Source organism: Colletes latitarsis, chromosome 2 (assembly GCF_051014445.1).
Source record: "Colletes latitarsis isolate SP2378_abdomen chromosome 2, iyColLati1, whole genome shotgun sequence".
Lineage (NCBI taxonomy): Eukaryota > Metazoa > Arthropoda > Insecta > Hymenoptera > Colletidae > Colletes > Colletes latitarsis.
This window is the reverse complement of record NC_135135.1, coordinates 20,270,036-20,290,366: the sequence shown is the minus strand read 5'-3', so window position 1 is coordinate 20,290,366 and position 20,331 is coordinate 20,270,036. Positions and strand designations below refer to the sequence as shown.

The window sequence follows — 20,331 nt, the reverse complement described above, 5'->3', positions numbered from 1 at the left end:
CAAAATGAATGCTGTTCCTGGAAGTAGGTACAACATTTCTGAGTAGTGATATATTGAAAATTGTTATCCAGTAAGTTTGTAGACCGGTATATTTAATACTGAAAATAGAACGTGAAATTTCATGCATGCATCGCAAACATGTAAGCAAAAAGTTGCATATCCCACAATATCACGGTACAATTCCTCTTCAGACTTGTATTTGATACTTTGATCTTATAGAATTTGCAAAAATTAGCTGCCACTTTTTGCCCCTTTTGATCGTACAACCCTATTTTATAATGCAGGGTGGCCGCGTTACTAAATCAAGCGGCTTTTTCTTGGAAACTGTGGCAGATGCAACAAATTTTTTCAAATAAATAATTTATAATTTTGGGTGGACTTATTATTAGGTTTAATAAATCTTGAAACTAATGCATAAATAACTTTTTATTATTAAAAATTGTATATTTTTTAATGAACCAGTTGATTTAGCTCATTATTGACTATAAATCTGTATTAAACTAATTAGATGAAAAATTATTTATTTCGAAAACAATTAATAAAATTTGAGAATTCCTAACTGAAACATTTTTTCGCATTTGTCATGTAAAAGCACTAAGAATCAAAAAATACGAAGGCCTTGCTGCAAGTTGTAAATTGTACCTTATACCTGCCTTATTTTATGACGATCACGAAATATCTGTGCGGTATTACCTTTCGTTTTCTCTTTCTTTCGTTTTCATGTAGATTTTTTACTTATACAGAGTGTTCGGCAACCCCTGGTAAAAATTTTAATGGGAGATTCTAGAGGCCAAAACAAGACGAAAATGAAGAGTATCAATTTCTTGACTTAGGTTTCATTAAAAAGTTATTAACAAATTAATTTAAAAAATTTCAAATCATTCTGAAAAAATTATTTTTGGTTGCGGGCGTCATTTACAATAATTTTTGGTCAATACACATACCCTTGAAATCCTACCGATATTCTAGAAAAAAATTCAGTACGGGCGGTACTTCAAACGCTAATAACTTTTTAACGAAGTCTCCATCAACAAATTTGTATTCTTGATTTTCGTTTTATTTTGGTCTCTGGAATCTCCCATTATGATTTTTCCCAGAGGTGGCCGAACACCCTGTATAGCAAACCAATAGAGAGCGAGCAAAAAATAGCGTACAATCAATAATCTTAAGACCTTTGCTTTAATTCTTGAACAGTGTGTTTTAAATATATTATAACTTATGTATAATTATATATTGTAATTTTCACGTGATTCCTACATTTCCTTCGCATACGCGTGAGCTCTATTGGAGACGCCATTTTGTTTTTTCCAATTATGACTTTTGATTCGTAATCAGCGACCTCGATAACACCTATGTACCAAATTTTACGTGATTCCTACATTTCTTTCGCATATGCGTGAGGTCTATTGGAGACGCCATTTTGTTTTTTCCAATTATGACTTTTGATTCGTAATCAGCGACCTCGATAACACCTATGTACCAAATTTTACGTGATTCCTACATTTCTTTCGCATATGCGTGAGGTCTATTGGAGACGCCATTTTGTTTTTTCCAATTATGACTTTTGATTCGTAATCAGCCACCTCGATAACACCTATGTACCAAATTTTACGTGATTCCTACATTTCTTTCGCATATGCGTGAGGTCTATTGGAGACGCCATTTTGTTTTTTCCAATTATGACTTTTGATTCATAATCAGCGACCTCGATAACAGCTATCCACAAATTTTTAGCTTAATCGAAGAACTCCTTCCAGGGTGTCCCGTAAATAGTGTAAGAGCCGGAAATGTGGGGTAGCTGAGACGATTCTGAACAACAATTTCCTTTGCAAAAATGTCGGATGGAGCTTCGTTTTTGAATTATTAACGAAAAACACTGACGAATCACGGCGCGCGCCTGCCGCGCGCTCAGGGCCGTCCGAACTAAGAGAGCCACCGTGTCGGGTAGGTAGCAAGATGTGCATCGGAGATACGTCGAGGAACGAATACAAATAATTAAAAATACTACCACCGCAACTGTTACCTCTGCGGATTGAATAAATCAGCCAGCTAAATCGAATTTATTAATTATTTGTATTCGCTGTTTCCAAGGAAGAAGGAATAAAATGTGGGAAGATGCTCTCGGAATTTTTAGGAAATTAATTCTTCGCACCTGAGTAACGCTTCTCGCCAGAGTGTGTTAAAATTAAAATAAGAATTATTTTCAGAAAATTAAAATAAATACGGTAAGAACCATTTGTAATCGTTTGTTATTAAAAACTGTACTGGAAAAGCAGGCTGGATTTGTGCATACCGAAACATTCCTCGAATGCAAAGGCTTTAATAGAGAAATAATTGAAATTCGACTTACCCATTTACTAGCAAGTTGCTCTGCTGCGCTGACAATAAGGCCCGGTTAGTGCACTCCTGTCGATCACGGAAAGGTCGAAGACCCCAATAAAAATCAGCTGATGGGACAGCCCGGTCACTGCACCCGCTTCTTACCCCGAAAATGTAAAAGTGAAAAGTGCTAGTGACCGTGCTGTGAAGTGTTTTCGGGGTAAGAAGCGAGTGCAGTGACCGGGCCGTCCCATCAGCTGATTTTTATTGGGGTCTTCGACCTTTCCATGATTGACAGGGGTGCACTAACCGGTCCTATTGCAACTTGCTAGTAAATGGGTATACCGAGGAATCTCGATGAATGTCGGGGCTAGAGTCGTCCGGCTTAGATCGCGAGGATGCCTTCGCAGGAACTCGTTATCAACCGTTTGTTAACACACGCGTACGAAGAACCTGGCTCTTTTCGTCCAGCAACAGTAACCGCTCTAAAGATGATACACGTCGCTATAACTCATCCTACTTAAATTTTCTATCGTTCCGTTATGACGCGATCTACAGAGACCAAGAGACAGAGACGGAGCAGAGGATACGACTGCTCGTACCTTTTGTCATCAATGTCTCTACCTTTTCGACCGCTTATTCGATCGTTGAGAAAGGGTCGAAATTCGAATGGCAATTGTACGCTTCGATGGGCCAATTGGTATCTAGCTGTTGTAGGGGAATGATAAAACTGGTCACGCGTCGAGGTTCAAGATACGTGGGTCGGTACGTTCGTCGACGGACGCGAAATGGTTTTTAATATCCAGGATCGCAGTCGTCCGGCCCACGAGCCTCGCGCTCGACAGGCTGGAATCGATATTATTCTCCGAAGAGGGTGTGCGCAGGCCAACGTCGCGCTACAAGTTTTTGAATTTCCTGAGAAATGTATTCGGCGTATGCCGATTTAGAGAACGGGACCAACCGCGGCAGCTTTTGTTTGCGAAATCTTAAATCGGAGGGATTTCTTGCGTATGTATGGACGCCGGTATTTTCTAAAGTCTTTCTCGGTGCTGGGATAGGAAATCGATATTCCGAGACAGGGAATTGAATCGAAAGTTTCGCGCGGCTGCCAGAGAAAAAGCGCGAAAATTCGATAAACGGTAAATCCGCTGGCTCTGATTCTTCAAACTTCCGTACGTACACGCCGCGGTGAGAAACGACAGGGAAAGAGGAATTATCGCGTCTCGCCAAGAGTTAAAATTCGAAACGACGGTATCGAGATGCAACCATGAATCCCATAAGGTGTCGCGATCGAGAAAAGTGTTTGCTCGCGCTAGACGGAACGAGAATCGATATCGACCTCTGTAAAACGAACTGCGCGTTCTGTCTTGGCGTTTCGCGGTCCATGCCCTAGGAAATCTCAGGAGCACGCTTAAATAATCGAGCGTAACGTTCGCTCGATGGCTGCTGCTCGCACGAATGGCCATTCGGTCCAGATAGGATTTGCACGCGTCGACTTTCACCGTGGATTACGAGATTCAGCGAGAGTCTCGCGGCCACTCGAGACACGAGGTTCCCGTCCGTTGTAAATCGCGAGCCGTCGATCGCATTGCGAGTTTAACTTTCCGTTTAACCGTCAGAACGTTCACGCTAGACTCTCGATGAGCACAAAATTGCTCGACGAATCGCAAAGATCGACTCGGAAAAATTTCGTTCCGATCTAACGCGATTTAAACGCGATACGTGTAAAATTAATGCGTCCAGTTTCTCTTGGTAGGAGGGTTGGCTAATAGGCAACAAGGAGGAAAAGCTGTTACAACAAACAGTATCGCATCGATGGGAAAAGGGCCGGTGATGAATTGCACTGGATAATGGGATTAAGGCAGATGGCGTCCATTAAGCAATGTGGTTTTAGTCTAATATGATTTCCATGTTCATACCGGCCGGCCGTTTTGGCGTCGGGGCAGATTGCCACGTACTGGCCACTACTTGTCCACGATAATATGATTTATCTCGTCGAGTGTCTCGTGCCCCGTGAGAGAGCTCCGTACGTCGATAAATATCGACAAGAGCTCGATAAATCAACGATAAATCATCGAGGAGAGGAGAAAGAGGAAGGAGACTCGCCGCTGTAAAAGACGTTTCGAAAAGAGAAATAACGCTTGCATTGAAAATTGTCGAGAGCAGCAACGCGGATTAGGGGTATCGGTCGATTAGGATTAAGAATCACTGTGCGCAGCTAGTTTCCTATTTTCCGGTTCCTCGCCGGATAAAATAAGAAAACGGCTGATATCGTTCCTGCCACGTACGGTAGGTAGGTGCACGCCACGCCACACGGTACGGGATTACGACTTAAACTTTATAGGTTTAATAGAAAGCTTCGGCGATCCAATCTTCCCGACGATCGGAGAACAATCCTCGCAGCTACGACTATTTTATTTAAGTCGGGGAAAATCGGCGTTCCGCGGAACTGAAATCAGCAGGAAACACGATGTACTTAGGAGCGCATTATGCTGCCTCCAGGCAATTCAGGTCACTTCCGTCGAAATCTCGTTACCCATTTCCAACTGAGAAATTTAATCAGACCCGTTGGCAGAAACTAGATGGTACCGTCGACTCGATCAACGTCCTCTTTGGGACGAATAATTCTCGCTAATCAATTTTGTTACGAACTTGCGAGAATTTCGATCGACGGTGTCTTGCATTTTCGACGGACTCGAATCACGAATATTCCAACGCGACTATCGCGTTCCCTTCTCGAACGATATCAAGCGATCGGATCCAACGAGATCGAATTTCACGGACGTTCGTGCGAACCGAGCCCTAGAGGGCGGCGCTAGAGAAAACAAAGTCGAAAGGGATAAAGCAATTTTTTCGTTAGAAACTTCCAAGTAACGATTAACGGGTTGCGAAACCAGAAGTGGAAAAGAGACCGAGCAAACGAATTTCAATTGGTTTTACGCGGAAATCGAAACGGCCGGTCACAGTTGCGGCATCCGTGAGTAATGGCGGTTTGATTTAAACTTTCTCGATAAATGAAATTTCTGTCTGCGCTCTAGCGGCAACGATTGATGAGCTGCGGCGAGTTCCACCCAGCCTACCATCATTACGCGCGATTCTTTATTCGCGATAATTGTCGCCTATCATCGTCACGAAACCCGATCGAATCTGGCAGCCGATCGTCGCGATAGGAAAAGTCTCGTTCGATGGAAAATTAGAATCTTTCGATGCGTAAATATTTTATGAAATCGACCAACGATGATAACGCAACGCGGTCGGATCTTCTCGTCGGGATTTACGAGAGTTGTTCAATAAGTCCTTAGAAAATCTAAGACTTGACGTTCATAGCATCGAAAATGGTTTGTTTTTAGTAAGTTATATCCACCACATGGTTTAATTTTTATTGTCGATCGAAGCAAGGAACTTCCTCTTGCATCAAGACAATGCACTTGTGCACACCTGTGCAGTTTCCATGGCCAAAATCATGGAATTAAAGTTCGAATTATTACAACATCCACCGTATTCACCGGATTTGACTCCCAGTGTATTTTACAAACTTTAAAAAATGGCTTGGTGGACAACGGTGCACGTCGACGAGGAGGTAATCGCCCAAACAGATGCCTATTTTGAGGACCTTTCGAAATCTTACTTTTTAGATGACTTAAAAAAGTTAGAGAAACCCTTGGAAAAGTGTATAGAGCTAAAAGGAGATTATGTTGAAAAATAAAAAAAAAAATCTATCTAAAATAAGTTGTTTTTCTCCCTTTTCCCTAAGGACTTATTGAACGACCCTCGTAGTTTTGTCGTTGGAGCGTCTTTCCACGTTTAGACTTTCGTATTCCTGAAAATACCGGATCCTCCTATGTTAAACTTTCGCATTGGCAAAGTAAACGTCCAGAATTTCAACGACTCGGTCGATATGTTTATTCATTCATATATTCATTAGCGACATTCAGACATTGGCGGTCTCTTTCTCTTTCAACGAGAAACTGGGACAAAGTGTCGTGGGATGGGAGAAACTTAAGCACCCGATAATATTGACAGTCACGGAACGACATTTAAAAGCAGATGGGAAGGGGATGCAAATACTAGGAATTCTACTACAAGTTTGGCTATTACACGAAATACTCAACAAAGAACGTCGTGCCTATCGAGAATCGTATCCCTGTTGCATGCATCGTTTCGTTGGATTTCACAAAAAATTGATCGTAATCCGTTAAATTCTGAAAGCTAACACTCTAGGTCAGTTATACGCATAGTGGGTAAACGTTTGATCCGCGATTCCCAGGTTCGAGACAGAAAATTCAAGTAGATGCTGAAATTTTTTGGCGAAAAAAAATTTTTCAAATCGTTTTGGAAAAATTGTTTTCGGTTGTGGGGGTCAATTACAATCATTTTTGGTCATTACACACACCCCCGAAATCCTACGCATTTCCAAGAAAAAAATTCGAGAAGGTGCCTAAATTTTTCGACGAAATTAAAAAATTTCAAATCGTATTAAAAAAATTATTTTCAGTTGCGGGGGTCAATTACAATCATTTTTGGTGAATAGACATACCCCCGAAATCGTACGCACTTTCGAGGAAAAAATTCATTACCGAAAATATGATGCGAGGCCAGAAATGGTTCACCGAAATTTCATGTGCATCTTCAAAACGTCATAACTTCTGAACGGATTGAACGATTTTAATGTTTCAAAACGCAAACAACGCGTATTTTAGTGAGGAATATGTATGAATTCTGACAATATTGAAAAAGTTGTTCCTTGACATCGTAAATTGAGAAAAACTTCATAATAGTGGTAAAATATTTAAACGACCATAACTCCTATAATAGTGAGTGTATTTTATTGAAACTTTTTTCCGAAGTAGAGCTCATGGGTACCTACAAAAAAGTATTATACAAAACTACTAAAAATGAAAATGTAATTTTTGAAAAAAATCGACGATGGGGGGGGGTGCCTAAATTTCTCGACGAAAAAAAAAATTTTTAATTAATTTTGAAAAAATTATTTTCGGTTGCGGGTGTCGATTGCAATCATTTTTGGTCATTAGACATACCCTCAAAATCCTACGCATAATCGAGAAAAAAATTCGAGTGGGTTGACAAATTTTTCGACAAAATTAAAAAATTCCAAATCCTTCTGGAAAAATTATATTTAGATACAGGGGGCAATTACAAGCATTTTTTGTGAATACACATACCCCCGAAATCCTATCCACTTTCGAGAAAAAAATTCGAGAAGGTAGTGAAATTTTTCGACGAAAAAGAAAAATCTCAAATCGTTTTGGAAAAATTATTTTCGGTTGTGGGGTCAATTACAATCATTTTTGGTCATTACACATACCCCCGAAATCCTACGCATTTCCAAGAAAAAAATTCGAGAAGGTGCCTAAATTTTTCGATGAAATTAAAAAATCTCAAATCGTTTTGGAAAAATTATTTTCGGTTGTGAGGTCAATTACAATCATTTTTGGTCATTACACATACCCCCGAAATCCTACGCATTTCCAAGAAAAATATTCCAGAAGGTGCCTAAATTTTTCGACGAAAAAGAAAAATTTCAAATCGTTTTGGAAAAATTATGTTCGGTTGTGGGGTCAATTACAATCATTTTTGGTTATTACACATACCCCCGAAATCCTACGCATTTCCAAGAAAAATATTCCAGAAGGTGCCTAAATTTTTCGACGAAAAAGAAAAATTTCAAATCGTTTTGGAAAAATTATGTTCGGTTACGGGGGTCAATTACAATCATTTTTGGTCATTAGACATACCCCCGAAATCCTACGCATTTCCAAGAAAAATATTCCAGAAGGTGCCTAAATTTTTCGACGAAAAAGAAAAATTTCAAATCGTTTTGGAAAAATTATGTTCGGTTACGGGGGTCAATTACAATCATTTTTGGTCATTAGACATACCCTCGAAATCCTGCGCATTTTCGAGAAAAAAATTCAGTTAGAGTGGAACTTTAAACGTTAATAACTTTTTAACAAAGCCTCGATCAACAAATTGGTATTCTTGATTTTCGTCTTATTTTGGCCCCTAGAATCTCCCATTAACCCTGTATACACTCCTCGACCGACTTCGTAATATCTATATAATATAATATATAATATCTATAAATGAATAATAATATTTTCCCGTTGGTGCAATTTATATGGTTTGTTGATTCACCGACCTTCCTACGCCAGTCCCAGATAGGAAAAACAATCGAAAGAACTTGAAACCAGAACACAAGCTTTCTATTTGTCCTGTCCAGGCGATGGGAACGGTTGAAAAATAGAGAAAGAGATGGTTGCGCGCAGGCTGCAAGTAAATCTGCTCGACGCAAAAGGGAATAGGTAACGATGCACTTAAAGGGCTGGACGATTCAAAGAGAAACCAAATATGCTGCGACTGCGCGCGCGTAATAAATACAGAGAATGGCAAACTAGCCGCGGATCCACATTTTAAATGGGCCGCGCGTCGCGAGTATGCGTGTCTCGAAAATTTCCAAACACTCGATTAATTAAACAACAATCACAGCCAATTCGAGATCGAGTTTGGTTTTTTTTAATTTCGCGCCAACTGTATTTGCCTCGCGGGCATTTAATCGTTTGCCCGAGTGATTCGCATGCCTAACGATACGCGGCAACTTCCTACTTCCGTGTCTAACTTATAACGTTACGTCCGTGCAGCTGAATAATACGTCTCGTGTAACGAAATCATTTCTCACCGTCGCTTAATGCACTTGAAGGGCCGTGTGTACGGCTCAAAGGAGAACGCTTCGCAACGCGTGCTGACGGTAACTGCAGAAAATGACCACCAGCCATTCTCGCGGCTGCATATATTTAGCGAAATTTTATTCGACTATGGACCGTACGAATCTTCGTGCTGTCTCCTACGCATACGATATACAAATAACCCTCCTATAACACGGTAGATAGGTTCCTAGAAAATGCCGCGTTGTGTGAAACCGTGTTATACGAAACCCAAAGCCAGTACATTCCGAAAACTTATTAAAAACAAATATTTTTTTTTAATTCTACATGAGCAACTTCATGTTTATGAAAAATATAAATATATGTGTAACAGAAAACAAAACAAAAAAAATAAAAAAATATTATTTTAATTTAACGCAACCTTAATTTAATAAATTATAATTTGTTTATATATTTTCATGTAAAGGTACTATAGTTCATTATTCCTTCGCGTAATTATTTTAAGGTAATTTAGTTTTTAAATATCAAGATCGATCGGGATCCAACGACGAAAATTTAACGTTCGACTAGATCGTTTGTTTATTTCTAAATGGACGTCACCGATATTTGTTTACAGTTATCGATCGCATCAAGTAGAAAAATGAACGCTAATTAAAACTATGAGAAAAAGTTGAGGTTTTCTATCGCAACGATAACGATCGATCGAACGAAACAGGCGCCGAAGACTTTCTATTAATTCGAACTTAATCGCGTGCTGCCACCTGACGTTCAAATCCAAGAATCCCGATAACAGGCTAAAGAACGCGCGTTATCATTAACATTTATTTACTCGTGAAATTCACTCGGTTAGGTTACTTTCTGAAATCAACGGAATTGCAGAAAATATCGATCCTCGACTACGATATGTATTCGATCTGCTCTCTAATCCTCGCGCGATAACAGTTGTACGAAAGCACAGATGTTTCTAGAAAATACACGAGTACGAAAACGCCGCTGATAAAATAAAAAATCAGACGACGTTAATTTCGTACCATATTCGTCGATCGTTCGACTCGTAAAAACTTGAAAAACAAAACTTCCTCGATTACACCACCGATTTCGCTATACGTTCGAAACCTTATCGTTCAAGATCATATGTATGGATACTGTTTTCAAATATCGGGTTTAAAATGGTTAGAAACGCGTATGAAAATCGATCGATGGTCGGTTCGTTCGGCATAAGTTATGTTTGCAGACAAGTAGAAAGGATATAGAACGATAATACTTACGTCGTTCGCCTCCGAGATACGACAACCAAACCGGTGAGCCTCGGACAGGGGTAAAAGATTTGTCGGATTCTCACTTTAACACAGCACACGAACGCATTTCTCCCGCACTCGTTACACGCAAAAATCGTTCGACGACCGAAAATTCACCGCGAAATGCACCGATACGGGACACGTAAACATCGTCTCGAACCGATAAAGTCGAAAATGTCGAGAGCGGTTACGATGCCACAAAGTCGCGTGCGCCATGGCGGTACAGAACAGCTGTTCGCGAGATGGAGATTGCTTTTAGGGGTGAGAGGGTTTCGCAAGTACCTTTCGCCATCTACCGACAATCCTGACAAGTATTTTCTTTCCAGCCGGAGAATTCTTCGAAGACAACGTTGCAACCTACGATACCGCGTCATGAGGTACACAAGTTACCTGAATCGTAAAATTACCCTAAATATTTCACGAGCCACTATGTCAATTTCTACGTCCTTCATTGCACACTAATAGGTTTTATATCCGTTTATAAATAAATAAATAAAGTCTTCTGAATTTTCAAACGATACGTTAAATACTGTCGTAGAAGAAAGCATATTTAACGAGACGAAGCAATGAACGACATAAAATCGAAACGAAGAAAATTGAAAGATGGATCTACCGTAGCGTTGCATTTTACGCGTCTATTCAGGCGCATCTACGATTTGTTTTTTATGCAACACAATGCACTACACCGCATTCCATTCTATTGCTCGTTCGATATTGTTACACATTATAAGTTAGACACCTGTCGTGCATCTAAAGGCATCCATCTCGATCGCAAGCTCATTTCGATTTTCTTTCCGATCGATTCTATCGATTTTTGTTTATTTTGTTAACATGGAAACATCTAAATGCACCAAACAATATCTTTCGATCGATAGGGTGGTAGAATACGATTTACACTATACTTTCAAAGCGTCGCGTTCGATTAGTTATAACTGCTATCTACACCGTTTCCTTCGTAAGAGTGTTCTATTAATTATGTTGCATTTCACCCTATCGATCCTGGGTTAGACGAGTTTAACAAACAGCGTGTTCTCAAACTATAACCATAAACCTAAACGTTTTAATAGACAGTTTCATTTTATTCGCATTCTTTTAAAAAAAAGTACTCGCATTATTTCTAAATTGTACGAAACTTTTAATAGCGTGTAAACATTGTCGCGTGCATGAGGCGCGTTTCGCCCGTTTACGGCACTGAAACTATACAGTCTCATTCACTGGGCGGCGTATTTTCTCCCGCGTAGATTTTGTATACGTGCAGGCGCACGTTGCACACATCGATGCGTAAACATGAATGCGCGACCTTGTGTGCGCAACAGACGTTAGGATCCAAGTAGAGTCTACAAAGATTGTACGTGAAGCGTACAAGTACGCTTCTATACGAACAGTCGATGTTTGTAAAACATCAACTTGATTGCTTATCCAAATACCAAGTCATATATTCCGAACGAAATCATTAATATACACTGTAAATGAACTGACGCAAAATGTTTTAAAATTTCGCGATACAACTTTGAACGATGATCAAGCGAAAAAAGATTAACGAAATATTATTCATTTAGATAAAAACTATCAGTTGCTAAAACTACCGAGCCTTTGGCTCGTCGTAAATCGTGTTCTTGTTTTTCTCACTTTGAACAATAAGAAACGACGTTGATGTAAAATTAGAGACGGGTAAAATTTTATAAATTATTTCGTTCTATAATTTAAATTCTAATCTTTGCACAACGATCGATGGACGAACGGTTTTTTATCTTTTATTTGTTTGTTCGAAACTTTTTAGATAAAACATTTCCTCGTGTCCGTGAAAAACTAATATTGCCTTGTACTAAACATAAACGATAGAAACGATGCAGAATGCCTTAAACCGAAAAGAACGTCGGTTGCCCTGATCGAAAATAACTTTAAAATGTACAAATTTATTTCCACGATGCGTAAATCAATTATCGGTGACTTAAGGTCGCAACGGAACAAACGTTCTTATCGCGTAACCGTTGAGCGGTATTTCTGGTGAAATTTGAAATTGACGAATGCTACGCGTCGGCGAGCGAGAAACGAGCGCCCCTGATGCGTCGGCCCTGCGCTCGGAGTTGCGTCCCCTGTTATAAAGGGAACCCACGCGAGAGCGGGAGCTGCATACCACGGCAGCGCGTCGTTCGGTGCTCGAGGTGCCTGTCGACGCCGACTTTACGTACGCCTGACCGCGCATTGCGTTTGCAACACGCGCGTTTCCAAGTGCACGTTCGGGGGAATTTCGGTGAGCCAGTCGTCGCTGGTGAGCCGGTCAGGATGCGCAACAGGCTGGCGAAGATCGCGACGGAAGCGCGTGCACAAGTTGTGCGCAAACGGTGAAAGACGTGGAGGAGGATCGTGCACGCCTGTATCCCGCTACGTGTTTACGTCCGCCGCTTCTGTGGTCATGGAGACGGTCGTCTGACGCGGTGATCGAGGCTACTTCTAGACCCGTAAACGCTCCTAGGCGTGTTCGAGCATATACACGGGTGACCAACCGACGCGACGTCTTGCCGGGCCGCTCGCTTCCTTTCGGATCTACGGCGTAGCCGGCCAAAAACGCCGCAATTATGGTACGTGCTGTTTCCAACCGGGCTTTTTTCGCACGCGATACCGCGCCCGTGAGATCGACGACGAAACAGGTGACAACGCCTCGCGACCGGGACGCTCTTTTACACCGGAGAAAGTTCGATCGACCGAGAAACTTCCTCGAACGAGCAACGTTTATCGCTTTATCAGCTGTCTGGAAGGAACTGAGCTCGAGCGACTGACTAATAATCCGCAGTCACCTGTCGTTACAAACAAATTCTTCCTACGATCGTTAAAACGATTTCCAAGTCGCGTTCGAAGCTTTACGGTCGCAGTCTCTTTCAAGTTTACCGTTACTCATCTACGTCGAACACAGTTTCTACTCTTCCTGATATCGTTCGCGTTTCGCGATCGGAACGCGTACCACTCCACGACGTTTATTATTGACGCGAGTTCGATCGTTGACGCGGCTTTAGAGAACAAAGTGAAAAGTACGCGGTCGACTGTCAATCGATTAAAACGCGCGGTGATAATCGTGAAACGCAGCGACATCCTCTGAAAACAGCGTATGTACACACGCGTCGTGTCAGGTGCACATTCTCGCCGAAAATACGCGTTACTGTTATCGCTTGAACGCAATAACGGGCCTGCATCGGTGCTTTCGCGCGTATCGTTAATACCTATGCTCATAAAAGCTGACTCAAGTTTCGAACACGGTATTTACTTCTCTGCTTGCAGCGAACATCGGCAAAGATAGCGAATCGATGATATCTCCATTATCCGAGTGATCTGTTCGTAATCGGAAAACGAACATCGACAAATTTTGCGAAACTAGAGCAACGCGAACATGGCACTCGCAAGGATTAAGAGTTTTATCGACACGGGCCTAAAGACTGTGTCCACGCCGTTGGATCGCACTGTGAATCTGGAACCGGAAGTGGGCATTAGAATCATTCATTCGGTTAACGAGAAGGCTCTGCACGTAACTGTGCTCGGTGCCCGACACTTGCCACAGAATTTTGGCTTCACCCGAGTCAACAGCTACGTCGTCAAGGTAACGGCCAATAATTGGGACCCGGTGCCTGCACAATCTTTCGCATTATCTCCTCTTACGCAACGCGACGGAATCGCCGCGCGAACGTTCGACGCTTTAATTAAGTCTCTCTTCACCGACCAATCTCTGGAGACAATGTCGCGCGTACTACGATCTTATCAAAAAACCGCGGGTTTGCAAAACATACTGCGATCGCACCGATTAAAACGAGCTTCAGATTATTGTTATTCGAACAAACTCTTCTTTCTTTTTACGTAATTTTGTTCGGCGATTCTACATAAATGGGCAAAAGGAACGTTTTAATCGTCGATAGTGAAATATTCACGATTGACCTGAATAGTTACCGTCTAGCACGCAACCAACTGTTTGCTCGCGAAAGAACTCGATACCAGGAAAGAAAGTAATTCGCTTCTATTCCAGGTGAAGCTGATACCTGGAAAGGACAAGTTTGAGACAACGACGAAGAACGAGTCTTGGCCGCAATGGAACGAGGAATTCACGTTTCCTCTGCGCAAAGAAACCAAGCTGAAATTTGGCAAAACAAAGGTCGTCGAGGAGGAGATCAATGGATCCAGATTCGTTGTAGCTACTTTGTACGCGATCCTCGAGGACAAGCCACTAATAGCGACCGATAAAAAGGAGGCGGAAAAGGACAAAACCTCGTCTCCTACAAAGGAATCTCCGAAGAAAGCCAACAAGAAAAAGGATAGTCAGGGAGGCTCTTCGGAGAGTCAGGAACCAACAAAGAGCAAGCTGTTCGGCCAATTCTTTGGCAAAGGGTCCGACAAGCTGCCAGAAACTACCACGGTTACAGAGAGGAAAATGTACGATAAAAGACGCACCGTTGGCGCGACCACCATTTCCCTGGACCCGAAAAACTTCACTTCAAAACCAGCCAAACCAAAGCACTCGAGCGATACATCGACAGGGGATATGTGGAGACCGTTACGACCGATCGCCAGTGGCATTTCCGGGGCCGAGGAGAGGGTAAATATTAGAAATTCTAAACGAGGGAACGAGGGATGTACTCGGTACGAATACACGTTTAGAAATTTAACGTGGAATATGGGAATCCGTCCGACTTTCTGAATCGTCTAAACCAAATTTCTATTCTTTATTACTAGCTTTTTCTTTTGTAGAGGGAAAACAAGAAGGGTCAGTTGGAATTGTCTCTGTGCCAAGAGAAGAACGACAAACGAGAAGAAGGCAGCGAACGATTAATTCTATCTCTGCATCGTCTGAGATGTTCTTTGCAGACGATGCACGAGCACGAAGCTCTGAAGGGGCAAATGTACGTGAAGATGTCGGTGGTGGACAATGGAAGGGTTACTCACTTTTGGAAGAGCGATCGCTTCCAGCCGTGCGTGTCGATGAAATTTCCACCGGATATGGCGAGAGTCGTCGCGGATAATCCATACCAGGGGGCATTGAAAGACACGAGCTTCGTTATTAAATTTGTCTCCAAGAATAAAATGGGTAAATCGCGTCGTTTGTGCGAAAATTACCGAGAATATTTCGATTTTTCTAAGTCATTTAACGATTTCAGGAAAAAAGACAACTGTCGGACATTTTGTAATTGGGCCGGACGTAGCAGGACCTTACGGTGAACACTGGAAACAGGCTTTAGCAAAACCGGGACAACAGGTGACGAAATGGCAGGCATTCGAATGAGAACAAGAACAACGGATATATCGAGAAACGAACCACCTCGATTCGTTTTTTACTCAACTTCTCGTCACCTGTGAGCCTACTTTCGATCTGTACGGCTATTATGAATATTTTAGAGCATAGTATATGACGGAAAGTATAAATATTTGGTCAACAGTACCATTCCAAAGAATACTTAGCCGAACGCCCACGAACACCAAGTACATATGCTGTTGCATAAAGCTGCTTTCGTACAATTTATATTGCTCAGTTTTTCTTATTCAAACTTCTCACTCTTTCTTCGTTTTTATTTTTTTTTTTTTTTAATGCAAGTTACACGCATACGCATTTCATACGTTACAATGTATATATTAAATATGTATCTACAAATTTCAATCGTCTTTGGTTCCGAGGCAAACGAAAAACGAACTCTATTTGCCAAGAATCTACATAACACTAACCGTCCAGTAAAATATAAGTGCCTGTCAACATGAAATATGCGGGATTTAGGGAATAATCCAAAAATTACGTTTTTCTCATTAGTAAATTTGATATATCGACCGATCGAAATAAATAGACGACGTTTCGTGCTAGATACAATTCTGACGAAATAATTTCCAATTGAAAAGTAAAGCCATGACTTACGATAAAAAAGGAATAGCATTCTTTTTATCATTTTTCATTTCGTATTGACTGTAAGTAAATAACTCTCGTATGTAAAAGAATTCATGAAAACAGTAAAAAAGTATTTACTGCGTGAGCAGGATTAATTAATATTTTAAGTTACGAACACTTCCAACATTCTTTCTGCACTAACAACGATCAATTTTGCTCATTATTTTAATTCAAGTTTTATCAAAGCTTGTTCAAAAGTACGTATATTAATGTATATTACAAACTACTCTAAAATAGACCAATTACAAGTACTCCACGATAAAAATGGAATTTTGTAAAGAATTATTTATACTATTGTAATTACATGTGTATTTTGCTATAAATGATTATACTAACAAGTATTTGTAAAATCAAAACGGTTACACCAAAAAAAAAATTTGTATTTACGATGTTATTAGCACACATATCTGTATATCGAAGATATATTTTATATGCAATACAACTGTTGTTATATACATATATGTATACATTACAATGATCCTTACCTATAGGTGATAAAAATATCTTTCTTACGAATTTGTTTCGTCTCGTTACCAAAAATAGTTTCAATAGATAGAAAAACAATTCCTATACGATATAATTAGCGTCTTTTCCTGTCCTACCATTAATAATTTTCAATGGTTTTGCAATTCGCAATCGATGTTCAATTTATTGAAACAGATGGATTAAACTGACTCGTGAAACGAAAGACTATAAATGATCCATTACACATGAATAGACACCAGAACAGATTAACTAACCAGATACGTGAACAAATTGGTATCGATCCTGAAGGAGTGACCAAGAAACGACCATTTAATTTTGCATATAAAACTTCAAAATTTCCTATTATACGTTCTAGCTCAAATGTCCCGTGATTTTTCGATATATCGAAACTATTCCAAGGGGTACAACCAGAACAATTCTGGAATCGAAGAATAATGACCACCCTAATACGTATAAAGGTAATATTTATCTTTATTCGTTATTTTTCCCATATACATAACAGTACACACGCGGGAATTGTGCAAACTGTATTTTTATTTGTGTCGTTTAATGACTAACGACGATTTCTCAAAGTACATATAAAAATATAAAGAACGCCATGATTTTATACTAATACTAAGTTCAAGACATTTATAATGGACGGTATTGACAGTCTTATTTACGAAGTGTTAACCTTAACATCGATCAAGCGTATCGACGTTTTAGCATTCTTTTGTACTAGCCAAGTATAAATTGATACTAAGTATATTACAAACTTCCATTTTATATTAATAAAAATATATTTCTATAAAGACGCGCAACATATACCGATTGCAAAATACCTCTAGAAAAAGTAAAATGTTGTATTGTACAATCATTAAAAATGTCTCGCAAATGGTCTCCTAACCTCTTAATACTTTCTAATAAGGGATAAAGAGACACATTTACGTATTCATAAAAAACAGTAGTCAAAGATATAAAATTGTTCTCAAATAAGATTCCGTAATATAGATCTATGTTGTAACTTTTCGTTGCCTGAAATTCGGATCATGAAATTGTCAGAAAACTCACTAGTAAGTACGAGTAGATCTCTATACTGTAAAAATGTATGTTCAAATATGTACTCCTTAGCTTATCGTATATATAGATGACCTTTGGTTAAGATTGTTAAGCATATACAAACATATACCAGAACGATATTATCGTAGCTATTGTAGAAATTATTAAACTTCCCTGATAGTTAGATGCTGTATTACAGCCATCTTTGCTATTACAAGTACAATATTCCATAAATATGTTATAAGTTCCAGTTCTCATAAGACAAAACCGTTCGTCACCACCGATACCTGGTTCACCCATGTAGGCACAACTACGAAAATACCTCCATATTCCATTGACTAAGAACAATGGTAAAATCCAAAACATAAGCAGAACTATTAAACATTATCTTAATTACTTCAAACGTAATGTATTCATATACCTTTTTGACGAATTTTGCGACACATTGTAGGCCTTATGCCTGGCAAATGTTCGAGGTCGGGTTCCTGTTTGCAATTGGTAATAGGTACAGTGGTATTATCAAAAGGATCAGCGCATTTTGGATCCGAATCTGATCTGCATACCCAACACTTGATAGAATCAACTGTAGGAACATACATGATTAATTACTATCTTTTGTTTATCGTTTTGAATTCTACAAAGAAGGTTATTCGAAGAACGAACGTAATGGTTACCTTGCTCGATGTAACAGAGGAGAGCTAATACTGACACTAAAACACGCAAACTTATTTCTGGGGCCATTTTATTTGGAACAAGTGATCACTCTACGAGAATTCCAAATAACTCGTGTTAACATATAATGCTTAATTACTCCAAATGCCCACGCCTACGATTGACCACGCCACTGAGTCGAGAGCGTCAGGGCTGACACATACCTAGTACGTACACAAACATTCTTTCACGTCAAAAAAAGAATGAAGTATAATGTTTGTTAGTATATACTCGTGTTTACATGCACACAGTAAGGATTGCCCACAAATAAGTTATATAGAATCGTTATATCGTGCATATTAATAACTGAGAAAATAAATGTGGTACTTATTAGAAGCGTTACCTTCTTTTTACGTTACTGGGCATTTCGTATACGTTCGGTTTCATTCGGGTCACGTGGTTACCAAATCGGGACCGCGCCCGATACGTAACAAATTTTTGCTTTTCATTATACATGATAATATCCACTTGTAATTTAATAATTGAAAACTAAATCACGAACGAATACGCGATAGTACAAGAAACAAAATATTGGTCAACTAAAATACCAACGATGCACAATATTTGAAGGATGTAACAAGCACATGACATTTTTGTCCTGATAATCTAGCAATGATTTCAATTGAAAATAGTCTCGACTATTCTAATTTGAAATATCCACAGTATAATAATCCTCCTCCACCTCTAAAGAGTTATATAATCTTAAAAACATGTATATTTATTATCTATTTCATGTTACGTTCTATAAACGTTTTTGTATAAGTAGTTTTTACGAACAAACAAAGCTTCAGAATCTTTTGCCTTTTCTAGTTCATTATACGTAAATCATTAATGAGAACAAGTATGTATAAAGTTTGCGAGCGGATTTCGTTGATAAGCATTTTTTTAATTTGTTAAGGTTGTTGATACACGCCAAGCTACACACCGATCATTTACTGATTTCCGTATCAGTGTTAAAATGGGACCCAGTGATACTAGATGACAGATCGGTGACCAATATCGGATAAAATTGTTAATAATAGCAATCTTGTACATCATGTAAGGGAATTAAACGAATAGCTCTACCCTGTGTATCTCGTTTATGGTGTAATAGGTCGTAAAATAAAAATGCCTGGGCAGTCGAGACTCGAAATCGTATGTCGGTTGACGCAAGTTGGATTTCAGCTGTTTCGAGAGCGAGAAGAAAGGGCTCACAATGCTTAGATTCGCCTGTTTTCTCGAATTCCCGAAATTGTCCGAAGTGCAGGAGCTCACGTACATTTGGCTGTAGAGTAGTGTGCGTAAATGGAGGGGCAGTTTCGTCCGGGCACCGGTCTGCTGTCTGGTAACACTGGCGGGGCCCAGGAATCATGTGGTTCGCAGCAGCAATCGACTTGGTTTTGCGGGTGGTCCGTGATCAGAACGAGTCACAGTCGGGCCCCGGGAAAACATTTGAATGCTATACATAAATATAAATAAATGGATTTGCCGGCATTAGCATAAGTAACTGGAAGAAGCCGCGGCTCGCGTCTCTTTGCTGTCTACCTCCCGCTCTCTGTCGTTCTCGCGAGAATGGACGTTGATTTATGCTCGATGTCCCTTTAGGTTCCTGCGGCATTCACCGTCCTACCGTCCCTTTAACTTAAAAGGACACGGGTCTACGAGTGGGACGCACGTCCATCTCGTCTCGCCGGTCGTACGTATGGGAATTAATTCCGAAATCATGAGATTCTTACTCTTTTGAATGGCACTGTTTCAATGAAACGATAGAAACGATCCTCCAAGTGCACGCGACAAGACTTCTTAGAGGTTCTATTACGAGGATGGGTGCCAGCGAATAATAATTGCAACATAATAATATGCAAGGAATTGTGCGTTTCTTCTATATTTATAAAAAAATGTC

The 20,331-nt window shown here is 40.0% G+C and overlaps 3 protein-coding genes across 3 annotated transcripts in view; 1 reads left to right on the top strand and 2 right to left on the bottom strand.

Moving 5' to 3' along the window:
* Sfl (N-deacetylase and N-sulfotransferase sfl) overlaps positions 1 to 10,477 on the bottom strand; it is a 231,922-nt gene extending 221,445 nt beyond the window's left edge. Inside the window, exon 1 of the mRNA XM_076780407.1 lies at positions 10,271 to 10,477. The gene's annotated coding sequence lies outside the window, so the exon portion shown is untranslated. The remainder of the gene's footprint in view (positions 1 to 10,270) is intronic.
* A 1,963-nt stretch (positions 10,478 to 12,440) lies between these two features.
* LOC143351494 (uncharacterized) lies at positions 12,441 to 16,637 on the top strand. Its single transcript, XM_076783034.1, has 5 exons — positions 12,441 to 12,882; positions 13,577 to 13,892; positions 14,313 to 14,879; positions 15,032 to 15,368; positions 15,439 to 16,637. The coding sequence occupies exons 2-5, from the start codon at positions 13,686 to 13,688 to the stop codon at positions 15,561 to 15,563; spliced, it is 1,236 nt and encodes a 411-aa protein (XP_076639149.1). The 5' UTR covers positions 12,441 to 12,882; positions 13,577 to 13,685; the 3' UTR covers positions 15,564 to 16,637.
* A 490-nt stretch (positions 16,638 to 17,127) lies between these two features.
* Crok (crooked) lies at positions 17,128 to 18,616 on the bottom strand. Its single transcript, XM_076777452.1, has 3 exons — positions 18,413 to 18,616; positions 18,160 to 18,321; positions 17,128 to 18,076 (listed from the first exon to the last, which is right to left on the bottom strand). The coding sequence occupies exons 1-3, from the start codon at positions 18,477 to 18,479 to the stop codon at positions 17,847 to 17,849; spliced, it is 459 nt and encodes a 152-aa protein (XP_076633567.1). The 5' UTR covers positions 18,480 to 18,616; the 3' UTR covers positions 17,128 to 17,846.
* Positions 18,617 to 20,331: the final 1,715 nt, after the last annotated feature.